The 16,568-nt window shown below is 37.4% G+C and overlaps 1 protein-coding gene across 7 annotated transcripts in view; it reads right to left on the bottom strand.

The window, feature by feature from the left end:
* Positions 1-16,568, bottom strand: part of THSD7B (thrombospondin type 1 domain containing 7B) — a 331,460-nt gene that overhangs the window by 255,655 nt on the left and 59,237 nt on the right. For 6 of the 7 annotated variants that reach the window (XR_012629528.1, XM_074873761.1, XM_074873766.1 and 3 more), the window contains exons 2-3: positions 16,135-16,228; positions 13,927-14,100 (exon numbers count right to left, since the gene is read on the bottom strand). Coding sequence is in view for 6 of the 7 variants with exons in the window: in XM_074873761.1 (XP_074729862.1) it covers positions 13,927-14,065 (139 nt within the window). In the remaining variant the exon portion in view is untranslated. The remainder of the gene's footprint in view (positions 1-13,926; positions 14,101-16,134; positions 16,229-16,568) is intronic. The other variant, XM_074873763.1, reaches the window with a different exon arrangement.

Genomic DNA, 16,568 nt, shown 5'->3' with positions numbered 1-16,568 from the left:
AATGAAAACAAACAGATGTACAACTGCCAAATGTCACTGTAAGATTGTTAACATGTGTCATCACCGAGTTTTAATAGCAAAACTAAAAAAAAAATAAATTGAGAGTTATGACAGGGAAATACGGTTGCTATAGAAGTCCAGCTTCCACAAACACAATTTTCCCAGCAGAGAGGAGCTCCTACGCACAGAGCGAGCGGGTGCCCGTGTCAGCGTCTGCGTGCAGCGCTCACCCACGCAGCTCCCACGCGTGGGCTGCTCTCATCCCCCTTCCCCTGCCCACCCTGCAGCGTCCTCCTGCCATCCCATTGCTCATCCTCACCACCTCTGCTGCAGGGCAGGCCACGTCTCAGACGGCTGATTCAACAGAAAACCCTTAAAAATGTAGAGGAAAAAAAAATTACAGTTTGCATCACATCAAGTTATCTGAACCAATTCATCCAGCACGGTCACCCAACCTGACCTGCTGAGGAGTGGAGCTATGGGTGGAAACCTCTACCCGTGGCAGGACACAGCTCCCTTTGGCAGGCAGCAGTTCTGCAAGTCCACACTGTAACCTCCTGCATAAATACACCTGCTTAAACAAGTTCTGAGTGATCATCCAAGGCAGGTTCTCCACAGAGTAATTCCACTTACAGCAGGTGCTGCTCATACAAACGAAAAGGGAGAGGTGAAGGAGGAGAATTTGGAAAGATACACTGGGGATACAGTCAAAGAGGTCACAGACACCACATTCTTTCACTCAGTGACATTCACGCTTCAATATACCCACACCAACATTATGACTCCTATTTTTAAGAACGAAGCTGAATAAAATGTTTTCTCCCTCTACTTTCTATAGTAAAGCAAAGAGCCTGTCTAAACTTTCCTTCCTTAATGAAACTCTTATTGATTTTTCATCCTTTTGAATCGTTGCCTTGAAGCAATTTCTTTTAGCCTCAGGTTCTCACATTTAATTTGTATGTATGCTTAAGGGAAAGTTTATCAATAGAGTCTCTAGAGAGATACTAAAAGGGTTTTATGAGAAAGTTATGAAATTTTACATATGGCATTTACTAACCTAGTTTTTTTAAAAAAAAGCAAGCCTAGAATAATGCATGACATTAACAATCAGCAGTTTCGTGTAACAACCTATGTCACTCCGTGCAACTGTCAGTGCATAAGACAACAGAAGTCAGACTGAATAAATTTATGTTGATAAAGAGTAAAAATTAAAAAACACCACAACAGAAATTCATTCACATGTATGGATCTTCCACATGTTAATAGCTACACAAAGACAAGCAGACCAGAACACATCCATAGGATACCAGGACAGCTACTGGCACTAAAGTGTATACTCAGGCCAGGCATGAAGAAACTGTTAGGATTAAAAAAAAAAAAAAAAAAAAAAAGTCCATCAGCATTAACAGACAGCTTTGCCAATACCATCAAGACATAAAAAGAAACAAATCTCTCATAATTTATTCTTAAGCTAAAATTTCCCAGCTGCTTCAATTGCTATTTACATCAGAAAAAAAACTAAAATGATATGGATCTTTTAGTTCTCATTCATGCAAAAAATGCTAATTTTACTAGTCATTGGAAGAAGCAAATTTATGGGCCAAGGGGCAACATCCAAGATACAGAAATTCAACTATTAGCCAGGTTCCTACCTAAGAAAAGGAGATATCCTTTTGCTTAAAAGTCAGTACTTTGCATTGTGATTAATATTGTCTAAATGGAACTGTCCACAAGTTAAAAGGATTGGATATTTTTGATTCCAGAAGACCCAAACCCAAGGATCTTGCCCTGTAAAACTTTAGGAAAAAAGTTGAATCGAGTCTGTTGCTCAGTCAACCACCCACTATACCTGTTGTCCTTGAGAAGTGAAGCAGGAAGAAAGCCTGATGGAAATCAACTTTTTCCCCATTTTCTCATGTGTCTGTCTTTTCAATAAAGTATCGACTTACTAGTACTATCCTAATGGTAATACAATTGTCCTACCCGTTTTCCAAATTACCTGATTAAGGAAGGAATTAAATAGGATTACCTAGCTAGTATCAATTAGTATCTACCAGCAGTGATCTATAACAGAGTCGGCAGCTTGCTGTCCATGCAGCTGAGAACAAAGCAGAGGAGAGAGGAGAGAAACCACTGTTGGTCATGGGGATTAGACTGAAGAACAAACTTTGCGAGAAGGTCAGACTCACAATCTGAAGTGTGCCAAAGGACGAACAGTACTTGAACTGCACAGGAACAAGAGCTGGATGAAGCTGAAGGAGATTGCTTATGTAGGATGCTTATTCCACCACGAAGAAAAGTGATAACACCAGCACAAGGAGCAAAAAGGAGATTTTACAGAGATAAACAGATTAAAAAAATTCATCTGTTGCTTGTGACAATTAGGTCTTCTACTCCAAAAATGTTTAAGAACTGTCAAAAGTGATACTGGGATGAGAAAAGGTTAGGGAAATTTTTAAACTCTCACAAAATAGCCAATACCAAAATACTGAGATTAAAAGAAAGAACATTTATAAAATCCTACATGAAGCAAACATGAAAAGGTTGCTCAGTTGCAAGATAACTGAGTAATGTAACCTTTCAAAGCAGCAACAAAAAGCGATTAGACCATCCCTTGGATTGAAAATGATTGATTATTACTGCTAATATTGGAATTGAAGTTGACTGTAATGCTTTTTATGTAATTGCTTTATTGAATGCTGCATAGCTTTATTTGGTAATATATTCAGAACATTGTGAGTTTACCATTTCTTTAGCTCCAGACACACTAAGACACACAGACATATAGTTACAATATATTTATCCCAATTATATTGTATTAAACGGCATATCCTAAGGATAGCTCCTGACCTTTCAGTTAAAGTCTAGGGGGAATCTTCTGCCTGCAGAATCATCTAGTAGATTCGAGTACCAGCAACTTTCCATCCTCTGCATCAGTTCACCGGTTTATTTCATAAACTGTATCAAAACACCTTAAATCTGATTTGGGGCCTTGTGTGCTGTAATAATTAAATCATTTTCAGGACTTTGAAAGCTGGCTCATCCATTTAAAAAAAAAAAATCAATCAAGGACAAGTAAATCACAGTGAAGATGAAGAATAACTTTTTTTTTTTTAATCAAAGTACATTAAAATTTTAAAATATCTGTAGGCAAAGCAGGGATTTTGTTTGTTTTTCACCTTTGTTTTTATTCAAAAAAAGCAGCCTTCAATATTTAAATGTAACTGCACAGAGTTACATTTTCTCACCTGCTTTTCAGTTTCTTTGATTTTTTTTATCCCCTGGTGTCACTCCCTGCTTTTTGGAGAGCGTCCTAGCAAAGGTCAGCAGTCAATTAGCCATCAATAACTCCCTAAAATGAGAGTGAAAATTTTGGGCTGCCTGCACTCCCATTACCAAACCAAGCAACATGTTTGAAAGCTCATAACAAAGAGCATGAAGTACTTTAGTGTTCTGAACATAAATATAATGTTACCTTTAAAACAGTAAGCATGAAAAATATCACAAAAGGTGTGCAATACCAAGCTTTATCATCTGTTGCACACGTATATTGACTTAACTGAGACATGCTCACTTATCTACAAAGCAAAAATTGGGTTTAAGTACTGTACTTTGCAAGACCCTTAGGGCACAGTAACATTACTGTCATCATTTACTCTGACTTTCCCGTCTTTCATTTGATCCTTCTCCAGTCTTTTCAAAACATTGCAGGCAAAAATAATGCATAAACATACACACACATTGACACTAACATGTAAGCAACATATTTGACACTCAGACACATGGTGTAGCTTTCATCTCAGTGCTACGTGTACAAGGATATACTTGGCTTTTGGCACACTTTTTCGTGTTTGGAGCCAATTCTAAAAGTAAGGTTCTTAGCACTTTGCACAGTATGCAGAAGATAGAGGATTGATGTTTCCTTAAGAGAAGAGTGTGATCAATAATAAAGTTTGGATAAACCCTCATTATCAGATTTCTACAACTTTGAAGCGAATACATGTCAGCTACCTGTTAAGAACAGGCAACCCCATGCATTACAAGCTCACCGCTGACAGTGAATAATGCTAAATTTAGGAATACACATCTGCAGAATCAAAAGTTTTCATATTAACAATGACTTTAATTTAGATACTATACTTGGGTTATGAAATATTTAATGCCATTTGGAAAAGAGATATACTGAACTAGTTTAACTGAAAATATCGAAAGTTTAGATAACTTATTCTAGTCATACTGTGTACACATTTAACACCCAGAGCTCCAAACATTTTTTTTAAAATTCATTTTTACTTCCACTTGAATTCAGCATTACTTTATTAATACAAGCAGAAATATTAAGGGAATGACAATAAAAACTTTACACAAGCACTACCTTATATGCACCATATTTAATAAAAGAACTTCTGAAAAGTTCCTGATGTTTCATCATTACAGCCTCCTTTTAATCCTTGTCTCTAAAAACTCCAATTCTGTACTCCATCCAGACAGCTGCTTCAAAACTATGCAGCTAATACACATCAGAATTTATTGAATGTATAGAAATGTTTTCTATATCCAATGTCTCCACTGAAGATTTTCAATAGCTAGAAGAAAAGTGCTTATTTTGCTTAAAAGCAACTGGGTTATATAAATCAATTTAACTAATGGGTCAAAAGATCTTAAAGATGTCACAAGTACTGAATTTATTTTTGTCTTCAGCAGCTTCAAACTTGTGAAATTTATGGTTATAAATGTCATACTGTCGAGAAGTAAAACATGCCTCACACATAGGTGGATATTTTTAAACTATTGATATTTGAAGGTCTTTGGATCTCAGGGGTAATAGAATAAACCCCAGAGGACACTAATCAGTGAAAAAGTTCAGGTAATAACACAATAAACAGATATCCCCTCACCCTGCATTTAATCACGTGGCTGGCACCACCAGCCATGTTTCATACTTTTGTTGACCTATTCAATAGGTCAATAAAGTCCTAATAAAGACTTACTAAAGTACCTACCTTACACATTTAATTTTTTAAGTATACTGAAAATGTAATACTTTAAATGTCAGGATTTTTCAGCAAGTCGTACGGTGTTAACTATTATTGCAAATAAAGCGTAGGAACACTTTTAAAGTTGCTGTTGACTATGCCAGGGAATACAAATCCTTTCATTACCACTCCATTCTGTACAGGGTATAAACATAACTCTGAACTTGTTCACAGTTACTTGGGCTGCGCTGGTGGCATCAGCCCCTTCTCAAAGTCTTCTGCTGAAATTTTGACAGCACTGCTTTATAAAGAGACACAAAGAGCTTTTAAAACCAAACCCTGTGGAATACAGTGGAGGGGGGGGGGAAAGATACGCATCAGTGAGTGGGCAAAACCAAGCAGCAAATATACTGGCTTAAGATAAATAACGTAGGTTTACTGGTACTTTCCCCGGGAACAGTTGGGTACCAGGGCGTGCAAGCTGCAGCACGGCAGCGACGTGGGCTCCGCGTTCGAGGCGTTGGGCTGGCTCCTCTTTGAACATATGCCCTTTCAAGTGAAATTAATCACTCTCTTTATCACTCCTGCAGCATCTGGAGCCATAATCATTACCCAACTGCTGAGAAAGAAATGAAACCACTAATCGCACGGGGAGCAGGGCTTAGCTTTCAGAGCAGGAAAGTTTTTATTAAGTTCTCATTTGAAAAGTGATTTTTCATGGCTAGCCTTCCAAGACATGCCACACAAAAGCTGGATATACTTCAGCAAGTGTCTACAACGCATCCCCCAGCATATAGAACCAATATGTTTAGAACCACTATCATGAGGTTTTAACATGCTTTTCCAAATTTACCTCTATAATCCTAAATCACTGTTATACACAAGTACGACAGGGAGATACGCTTAACCATAAACTTTAAAAGGTCTCGGGAAGAAGGAACTGCAGAAGTCTACAAAGCGGTGGACACCAGGCAGCGTAACCAACAGGAAGGACCAGATACTGCCTCTGGATTCACACATCACACTCCTACTCATCTCAGCAGAAATTCCCTGGGCAAACTGAAGCTTACACATTCAAAACTACTATATTAAGTGGGCATTTTTCATCATATCTATCCACTAGCTGAAGGTGATTAAAATAAACCATACAAACACTAGATCAATAATCTGGATTACCATGAAATATCCCCCATCCCCTCTAACTTCTCGGTTTCATTTTCCTGGATTTTACCATTCAAACTTTTTGACAAGAAGAATACAAAGAAATTATTTTTTCTTTTTGAAAAGCAAAAAGTATAAGTTGATGACAGCAGGACTACTCACACATAGCGGGGGCAGGGGGGGAAGAGAGGGAAATACAGGTATTAGTGGGCAGACTACCCAAAACTCATGTCCCTAGAAAGAGTCAGTTGCATTATCTGCATACTGAGAACAATATGCATCTTGGGGATTTCCAATACAATTTTATGTATTTTTACCCATAATAATTGTGGTCTACACAAGACCTGAATGACAAAGTGAATACCCCTATATATTGAAATCATTCAATTAAGTGACAAAGTGAAACTCTTACTCTGACTAACTTAAGATATAATTATTTTTAAAAAAAACTGCAGGGTTCTGAACAAGGGCAGCAGAATAATTAAATCTAGTACTCCGCTGAAACAGGCTGAAAATGTGATCATCCATTTTTAATGCTCCGCCTATACGTCACAACAGAAATCTTTCCAACAGCTGCATTCAATTAAGAAAATATTAACCCCAAGGAAAAAGTACAAAAACATCCCCATCTGTTTTTCTTGCCACTCACTGTGCTTCTTTTGTGAGTGAAATATGTACAACAATACAATCCAACAAAGTTGAATGAAAAGTACCACAATTCCAATAATAAGCTATCTTTTTTTTTTTTTAAATGAACAATTTAAAAGAAACCACTTTTGCAGATTTTCCCCTGTGACCTGCAGCTCTGTTCCCATAGTAACTATTGAGGAAAGAAAAGGATAAGACGCCTAAGTTATACTTTTCCCAATACCAACAAAAACCAGAAAAAAGCACCTTATTCTCAAAAACTATTATTCTCGGGAAGGGAAGAAGGACATTAAAAGATTAGTGTGAATCTCCTGTGTAATCTAGTTTAAACCACCACCTACTGAACATCTGATGTTGGTTAGACAAAGATTTGTTAAAGCGTGTAGTCTTTGTATAAAAGAACTATTGAAATAGTTTTGCAAGACCAACAATAACAAAATTACCAGGCACATGCTGTAAAAGCTACATCTGAACTCAGCAAGCACCACAGCCAGTCTACAGCCATGCTGCCGCACAGTGCTCATCTCTGCTGAGGAACTAGTACCCTGCCTATTACCTCCAAGCATATAAAGTGTTAATTTTAACATATATTTCCAAGTCATTTCAGTTCCTCGTTTGCTTGCCTTTTTAATTTGACTGATACACTGTGCTTCCTGCATTGCTTGCTGTAGTGCATTTTTCTAGGAAAAAATACAGAAGCCGGTGATTCTTTCTTTCAGCAGTGCCACCAAGGACATTTCACTGGTGTCTTCAAGTCCCTACAGGAAACCAGAGCTAATAAGAACATACCAAGTTTTACAGAGAAGGAAAACCAGCACCAGTTTAAGCAGTTCTGCATCTCTGATTACACTTCCCAAACTCCTCCAGGAACAATTTCCATGCCTCTGACACTGGGTGGCATTCTCTGTGCCAACAGGGCCAGTTCTTCAGCCATGGTCCATACACGGAGCTGTTAGCCCTGTGGATGAATCCAGATGCTACGGTGAACAGGACCCAGGTGGGTACGCAGTGGGCTGCTGTGGTACATTTATCCAACATAGCAGCAGACCTCAAGCACCCGGAGGAAAGCCCAGGCTGGAAGATAAGTTTCCAGCATAGGAAAGGCTCTTCAGGAGAGAGATGGAGCTCTACTCATGTACGCTTGTCCAGTTCTCTGACAAACTCATCAGTATTTACTGTCTGAGGACACAAGGTCTCCATCAAGCTTTGAAATGACTCACCTACCTAAACATTATTTGTACAACCACAGCAAAGGGTTATAACGTAAGTCAACAGATGCATCTCCACAACTCCAAGACAAGTTGGAGTCAAATGTTGAGAAAACAAGACCAGATGAGGTTACCATATCAGAACTGGAATAATAAGGGTGAGGTGAAGTAGCAGAACCATATGTAATAAAATTTAGAGGTGTGAAGAACAGAAAGGTGAAAATGTGGATAGGAAACAGTGAGCAATAATGAGAAGACAAAACCAAATAGTTAGCAATCTGAAACAACTGCACTCCTATCTAAGGAAATATAAGATCAGCTTTGAGGCCACCCTTAAATCTTCTCAAATTTCAGTGACTGGTATCAGCCAGCATATTAAGTTTTGCTGCTAATGACATTTTGCAAAACAACTTTCTTTAAAGCTTCAAGTATTATAGGCTTTTTAAAAAGTTTTGCAGAAATAAAAGCATGATTTATATGGTCCCATGTTCTTTGTAAAGAATTATTTTAGACTAATTTAGAACTATTTTTTTATATTTAAATTCCTTTTTTTAATGGCTACTTAAGGAAACTATAACAACAGATTAAAAATAACTAAACCATTTCAAATTAAACTGTTTATTACAAAATATTCAAAAAAAGCACCACCTATGTGATTCTGAGCTATTTTAAGCCAGGCACTTCTACTTAAAATTGTAAAATGTCAGTGGGTGTAAATTAATTTGAGATTTGATACAATTCTGAGGAGCAATGCTAAGAAAAGATTTAATTTGACAAACCAGACCAAAGAGAATACGTTTATTAACAGGGGTCCAGAATAGCTTGATATCCTTAATTCACAAACTACCAAAAGAGTTACTTAAAGAATAGCCTGGCTCAAGCACAAAGGTATAAACTGGTAATGAATAAAGTTAAAGGTAAAAATACAAAGGCTCATCATTTTAGAAGAACTTTTCAATCATCAAGTTTATCCAACTTGCTTTAGAATGGAACTTAATAGGGTTTTTTAAAATTATTAATTGTTGCTACCATCAACATGACAAGATTGCAATCTATAAACCAAGAGAATCACTGCAGTCCTAAACTCTTAGTATAGGGAAGAACCTTAGAATCATTCAAAGCTTGATTAAATCAACACTAAATTTCCACTTCAGAGTTTAAATATTTAAAATTCCATCCACCAACACAGCACAACAATAACCTACAATTAGAACATTTGCAACAAAATGAGAAGTTTGTAAGCATCAGACAGTCAGAAATACCATAAAACTTCCAGACAACACACAAAGATCACTAAAGAGATATTTGCATTGCATTCATGAATTGCTGTCCTATCAAATAAAAAAAACACTTAATCCACCCTAGATTATCATTTGTCATCTTGTAGAGCTTTTGGAGAAATATCACTTGTTGCAGAGCTACCTTTAAATCTCTTTCCAGTAGGTTTGAGCTCTATTGTCCTTTGAAGATCTGGACTCCTTTTAACATTTGGTATATGTAGGTAGAAGTTTGTCTTTTAAGACATAAGGTCAAAGGCACTTCCAAACCAGCACTTGGCCTTCCTGAAATTACGATCTTAAGAAAGGGCATTTTATGGCAGTATTATCTAAGAACAGAGGACAAAAGATCTTTTTCATCTTATCTGTAACTGGCTCACCCACATTCACGAGTAGTTCAAAGGTTCCTCCACGTTAGAAGTTGTTCTCTGAAAAGTTCATTTCGTACCCTTTCCATTATGGACTGTTTCTGAAGAAAGACTAATGATCAAAATCCATTTGCTAACCCTATTTTAAGAAGGGCTTTCAAATATGGGTGATAACTCTGAACTAAAGTTTTTCTGTGTTCACCTGGAGCAAGAGAACTTATGGCTCACCACACCTAGCTCCCAGGAGCCCACAAACACCAACAGACTAATGCTTTCTTCCACAGGTAAAAATCTCTCTACTGTTATCAGGTGGATTACAAAACCATTTCCCAGTCTGATATCTCACTTGAAGTGCTCTTCCATTCCTAACAGGTAGCATGTCCCTGCTGGGCTAAATCCCCATCCTGATTCACTTTTTGTAGAGAATTACAGATGGAGAATTCACTGGGATGCTACATCTGGGTTTCTAATAGTCCTCTCTTCCTCCCTTCTGTAGTATACAGAGTATAGGGTATCTCTCTTGTCCCCTTAATTTCTGTTAGTATTTTAGGGGAAACAGCATGTGCACAGTTACTGAGGTGTGCTTTATGGAGGAGCTGAAGACATCAGCAGCGATGCTGCAACCTGCCCATGCAGCAACTGCAGGTGTCTCTGGGAAGGGCTAATTTTCAGCATTGTGTAATCCTAATTATCAGCCCCTCACCTGTAAAGCACCTGAAATATTTCCTCTGTTGCACATATTTTAGACTTAATTTAGATTTTAGGACTAAATTTTAGAGTTTCACCAAAAAATAAACCAACTAGAATCATGCTAAGGATTCACGTGTGTATCAATATTCTATATACAGTTTTCAAAGCTTGAATGACCATGACTAAAACATAGATATATTTGCATTACAGAAATTCCAGGCACTTTCAGGACCATTCAGGAGTTGAAGAAAATCAACATGGTGAATACACAAATTGCTAATTGACTATTGCATTAAACAATATTAATTTACAAGGATTTAGATCCAATTAAATATTCTCGAGATTTTATCACTAAGACTGCTTTGTTAGTTAGCAAGTGCTGGAAAATTATTCAGCTATTTGAGGTTGCTGAATAAGTTAATTGATATAATTATTGCTTTCATGTTTAGGCTGGTGGTAACAAAATAAGTATATGACAAGAAATGTCTTGAAACCAAAAGATACAGTGTACAGATATTTAGACATTAATATATTATCTCTAGAAACCAAAAGCTAGAAATAAATGGTTTTAAGACAGGCCGCAAATAAGCAAATTGCAAGTGATAGCCCTCTGAATAGCTGAGGGAAGAGTATGTATAACCTACCTCACACTGCCAAGTTCTTACATTTTAGAAGCATAGAGCCTGGGTTTTCAGAGGTGCAGTGATTTCAATACAAGTGCTTTCACCTATACCAAGACCACCAAGCCCAGCATGAAAATGTATGAGCCTTCATTAGATAAAGCCAAGGATTTAGCTGAAAAAAAGCCTGCTTTATAAACTCCAGTGCTAACGTTTCCCCCCTGCACCCCATCCATATTAAGGATGTATCTCTGGACTTTGTTGTGCTAAGAAAATTTACTTTAACACATATAAATTCATTTTCTTAAAGTCAGAGTTTTCTGTAGCATAATCTTACTTAATTATAAACATGACATTTCAATGAAAAGTTGAATTTCTCTGCAGCAGGTAGCTTGCCATGCTTGCAACAGACAATTCAAGATTTAAAAACAAAACAGATCATCTCCGTTCCCATTAGGAATTGCTCAGTTCTCATTAGATTGTTTCATTTAAAAAAAGGATAACAGCTGCAGGTTTTCTTACTATCAGAAGGATCTGCTCAGTTCTGACATTAAAAGCGACTTCATTTTAGGTTCACTCTGATGTGCTTTTATTTAAATTTTTTTAATTTTTTTATACTGGGACAGAAGTTCTCAAACTATGGGATGATTTATTTATTTTTTGATTATACAAACCACAGAGCTCATTTGGGATGTTGATCATGGACATCTTGACCTAAGTTATTTTATTATTAACGTTCTGCTGCAACAGGTTATGTTAAACCTTCTACCTCTCCAAATCCACCTGCTCCATTCCAGTTATCATCCCTCTCTTCCCAAAACATATTTCCCTGTAATCTTTTGAAAGAAAGGTACACCTTTGTGATTAACCATACTTGAAAAATCATTTCAAGCAAAGTAGAAATATGCATACAACAGCAAGCCACATACGCCACCCTGACAGCAGAATGCCATTTACACCCTTTTGTAACTAATTTCAAGGTCACTGCAATTTTACTTTCATATACATGCTTCCAAATGCCTCAGAAATGAAATCTGCAATACATGCAGCAAAACTATCAAAAGGAAACAATTGGTTTATAACATATGCCCTGACACTGTGAAATACACCTAGCTCCTTTTAACCAAGATTTTTCCTAAATAAGCATCCATTCAGCCTACTGAGCAAAATCTCAGCCCATTGTGTTATTTCTTAGGACGATTACAAAAAGACCAAGATTTGGGATTTAGAAATGCTGCTGCTTCACTTCTACTGCAGAGGAAGTAGAGGCTTCACAAATAATACTTTGTTTCTTAGCAAAACAAAGTGTTTTGGGTGAACATACTATTCATTTCAACCTAGAACATTTATGGTTTAGATAACTCTTAATCCAATTTTCAACAAAATACTCCAATGAAAAAAAATGAAAATTTTGTTTACAAATATTAAAATATTTAAATAGAGGGAAAAAAAAAAAATCTTTGTTTTTGCCAAACAGGACAATTAATTTGACTCAAGCTCACAAGTTATTTTCATTTGGAAAACATTTCACCCAAAGTTGTTTTCTACCTCTTGTCCCTACATAAACAGATAAAGTGCATCAAAATACTGTTAGGATTTAAGGTCTTTAAAATGACTTATGAGAGCTCAGATATTTCTAATTCACTGTGGGAGTCACATGAACTGACAATTTTCTTCTGCAGGTGGAAGACAGACCTCTACGACAAGCTCATCATGGGGCTTTCAGAGCATAGAACAGCATGTCCACGCAAACCTGTGTGCTTTTTCTTAGTTCTAAATTCATCTACCTCAGATGCCTCTGAAGCATCAATAAGTCCATTGTCAGCTGGAATCATCAAGTCAAATTAAATTTTTATGACTTCTAGTGCACACCCCTAAAGACTAACGGTACAATACACTTCCGAACTGAAGGGAAGACAGGCAGCACTGAAGGGTCTAATTTGTCTTAAGAAAACAACTCTACCTTTCAAAGCTTGTTCAAAAATCATGTAAATAACAGTGAATTGGAGAAAGACAGTTTATGTTGCTGTTTATTTCCTCTTCATTTTACATGCAAGACATTGTAAAAGTCTTTAGAAATATAGTATCAGATTGTACTTAACCAGAACTTCACCAGCACTCAGCCTCCATCCCAGCAGGTGGGGTAAGAAGCTGGCGCTGATCCTACCAGAAGGACGGGAGCCTTCCCAGAATAATTGTTTCATTATTCAGCTAATTCAGTCTCCTACCTTCTACAGAACTATAATTAAAAAACAAATAACCAAAACAGCAAAGAACCTCTCAAAAAAGGAGGAAAATTATTTTTCCATCAAATTTAATCGCTCTGTTGCTCAGTCATAAAAGGCCAAACCTCAAAGGGATCCTGGGCAATGAAACCTCTGCTTCAGTTGCATGTTTTTGATGAAGTACTTTGAGTAAATGTTTCCCAAATTTGCCAATCTTTCCATTTCATTGAACATTCTGTGTTGTTGTGTTGTGCTACAAAATAATCATCCAATGTGTCATGCTTAGTTCAATGCATCTGTATTATAGCATCTCCTATCTACCTGTCACTAAGAAACACAGTGCTACCAATGTGTCTTCACAGAAGTTTCCAAATGCTATGCATGCCCAATTTTGAACATTCACACACTTTCAATCAAACATGAAAAGAAAATTAGTAAATATTTCAAAGGAAGCAACATTAAGATTATGATACTGGGATCCAGTAAAAATTTTACTTTTGGATTAAAAGCATTAAGGAGCCCAGAATTATTCTCTAGAGTCACTCTGGTGCATAACTGCAATAGACATGATGATTACTAATTTAAAAGAGAGATTAAACTCCCCTGTTTTTCAGTTACAAAAAAAAAATTAGAAGACATTCTCAGGTTTTTTTTAATTTATAATTGAACTAAAACAGAATGGAGAATGGGCAATCACTCCAACCTTGAATATAGAAATTATCTAGTAGATCAGCCAACATATCTTTTTCCTACCTGTTTTCCAGACAAACTGATGACCTCTCCTGGCTTCCAGATCAGCTGTTTGTAACATTAAGAAAACAAACAAAAGGAAGGACTTCCCCAGGCTCTGCCATGCCCAATGAGGAGAAACCCAGTTCTGTTGTAGAAGCATAATTCAGATAATTCACTCTCTTGTCGTCTTTGGTCCTAGAATTAACAAAAAAAGAAAAAGCTTGCTAAAAGACAAAACACCAAGGCAACAGGCTCAGCCTAAAGGTAACCTGGTGGTCACTGTGCGCTTCATAGTCCCTGTGTGATGGATTCGTTGAGGATAAGTCTGTTATAGAGCTTCACTTGAAGAGAAAGAGAGTGGAAAAAGGCTGGGGATGGCGGGGGGGGGAAGAGACAAGAGAGCCGGCTCCCGGAGGACCTGCAGTCCCATCCTACAAAACCAGCCATCGTAAATGCTTTTAGCAGGTTCTTAAGAAGAAACCTACCAGAGCAAATAAATAGCAAGGGATCTGATAACAGTCTGTGATGTGTTCCTTCTTTTTTCTATTTAATTTATCTTTAGCATGAATATTATTATGCTGTAGGCAGACTAAGCCAAAGCTGAGAATGGATTCCAGGTGCAAAATGCAGCTCTGAATACAGACCATATCTCCTACATTTAAGATCCCTGACAACTAAATTACCAGACCTGGAATTGTTTTAGCTCCATACCATGTATGAGCACGGATACACAAAAGCAACATGAGAAATGCAGCAGGAAAAGCAGGGAAGCAGGGGTTGTTTATCAGTACATGATGAACCAGCCTGAAAGGGAAAACTAGACATTTCTCAGGCATTTCTCTGGAATCTGGGACTCGCATTTAAGTCCCTGATCTTTGAGCTCCAGATCAGCAAGCAGTTACACCGGAGAGGTCTCTCTGACTAAGGGATTTTAATTAAGGTCTCCAGCACTTCAGCCAAATACCAGAGCCACACTGTGACTGAGACCAGAATAGACCAAGTCCTGTTGCTGGAGTAGTTTTACACTGTACAACTCATTAAAATAATCACTGTGCAGTGTTGGAAGCAAGGAGGAATGTCTCTCCGAGTCTCCCATACAAAGCAGGAGCCCAACTTCTAAATGCTTCAGTGAACATCCACACTGTTTATATATCGTGGAAAGGCTCCAAAACAAGAGAGATTAAGGCAGGCATACAACAAAATAAAAACCTAAAAATTCTGATTCAGCCCAGTAATTCAAATCTCTATTTCTCTAATCCCAGAAGATGACCAGCCAGACGCTTATTTAGGCTGATTTTACAATGAGTTTCATGATATTTTGGATTCGTCCACATTCAAGTGGGAACAGTTCTGAAGTCTCAAAAAACGTTCATGGTACATGCCACATCAAATAAGACCTAGTTTCTGATGTAAATTTACATATTCATTTTTTCTTACGTAATAACTTTTGTATTTATACCATGTTTAAATTCTCAACACAGTTCTAATTATTAGTGATTAATCCTACTTTTTTAAGTAGAAAATGTCACATCAGTATTAGCCTAAGAGCGATAACACCTGTCTTCAAGATTTGTCTTCATTGGCACAATTTTGGTGATTTTCATTAAAATTATCAGTTATTAGAAGTTTAGTCAGAAAATTTCATTACATTCTTAACCTTATGAAAAGCAACATTGTCATAATACATAATACACAGCATTGTTCTTGATAAGAAACTGAAGATAAACCTGAAAATAGTACATATTGAATATACAGTAAAACTTTTAATTTCAAGCTGAATTTGAATTACTTTAAAACAGTTTCTATCATGATAAATTCATGCAATTATATTTAATCAGATATTGACTAACTACAGTGGAAGACACAATGTTATATCTGTTATCTGGATTAGTTCATTCTTGCGTTTCATATGAACAGCATTTCAAGACCTGGAAAACCATCAAGCTGACCAAATACAGTAATGTGGGCAAGGATTTATTGCTTTGCTCATGTCTTCCAGGTTAATTTCATTCAGAATTCACATTTAATTCAGAATGCAACCCACTGAGTCCCAACACCTGGACAACATAACACAGACCACAAGTGGCCTTATAGGAATCACAAGCGAATCTCAGAAATCTTGGGCATCCTTCAGAAATGTGATGCAGTAGGGAAGTCCGGGGGCGGAGAAGAAGGGCTCTCAAACATCCTGCAATTAAGGGGGTTTTGCCCATCTGGATGGTTGCTCACCTCACACAGAAGAGCTGAGGAGGAGCGACTCGCCCAGTGTCTTCAGCATTGCAGTTACCATCTATGACGGTCAGAAAATGGAGTCACCAACTTTCTGTTAAAGGAAAGAGAAGGAATTAGCGACACTGGCTCCAACACTGTTCACACCCAAAAATGCAAAACAAGGAAGGAAATTCTTCAGATACTCAGATTTAAGTACTGGAAGGGAGCCAGCATGCCCAGCCCTGCACAGACAACACTCATCTGAATTGCAGGGCAGCTCTCCAGGTCCAGAAGAATGCCGTAAAAACAACATGTCTTAAACAGGTGGGGGCATGAAATGGGCAAATCCAGGGAAATCTCAGATAACGGCTGATGAAGACGTCATGATTTTTAATGAAGCACCAGTAGTGCTCATCCACTGCTTTCTCAATACACTGCCTTCATCTCAGCAT

This window comes from Strix uralensis, chromosome 6, assembly GCF_047716275.1.
Source record: "Strix uralensis isolate ZFMK-TIS-50842 chromosome 6, bStrUra1, whole genome shotgun sequence".
Taxonomy (NCBI): Eukaryota; Metazoa; Chordata; class Aves; order Strigiformes; family Strigidae; genus Strix; species Strix uralensis.
The sequence above is the reverse complement of the archived record's forward strand: the minus strand, read 5'-3'. Positions and strand labels throughout refer to the sequence as shown.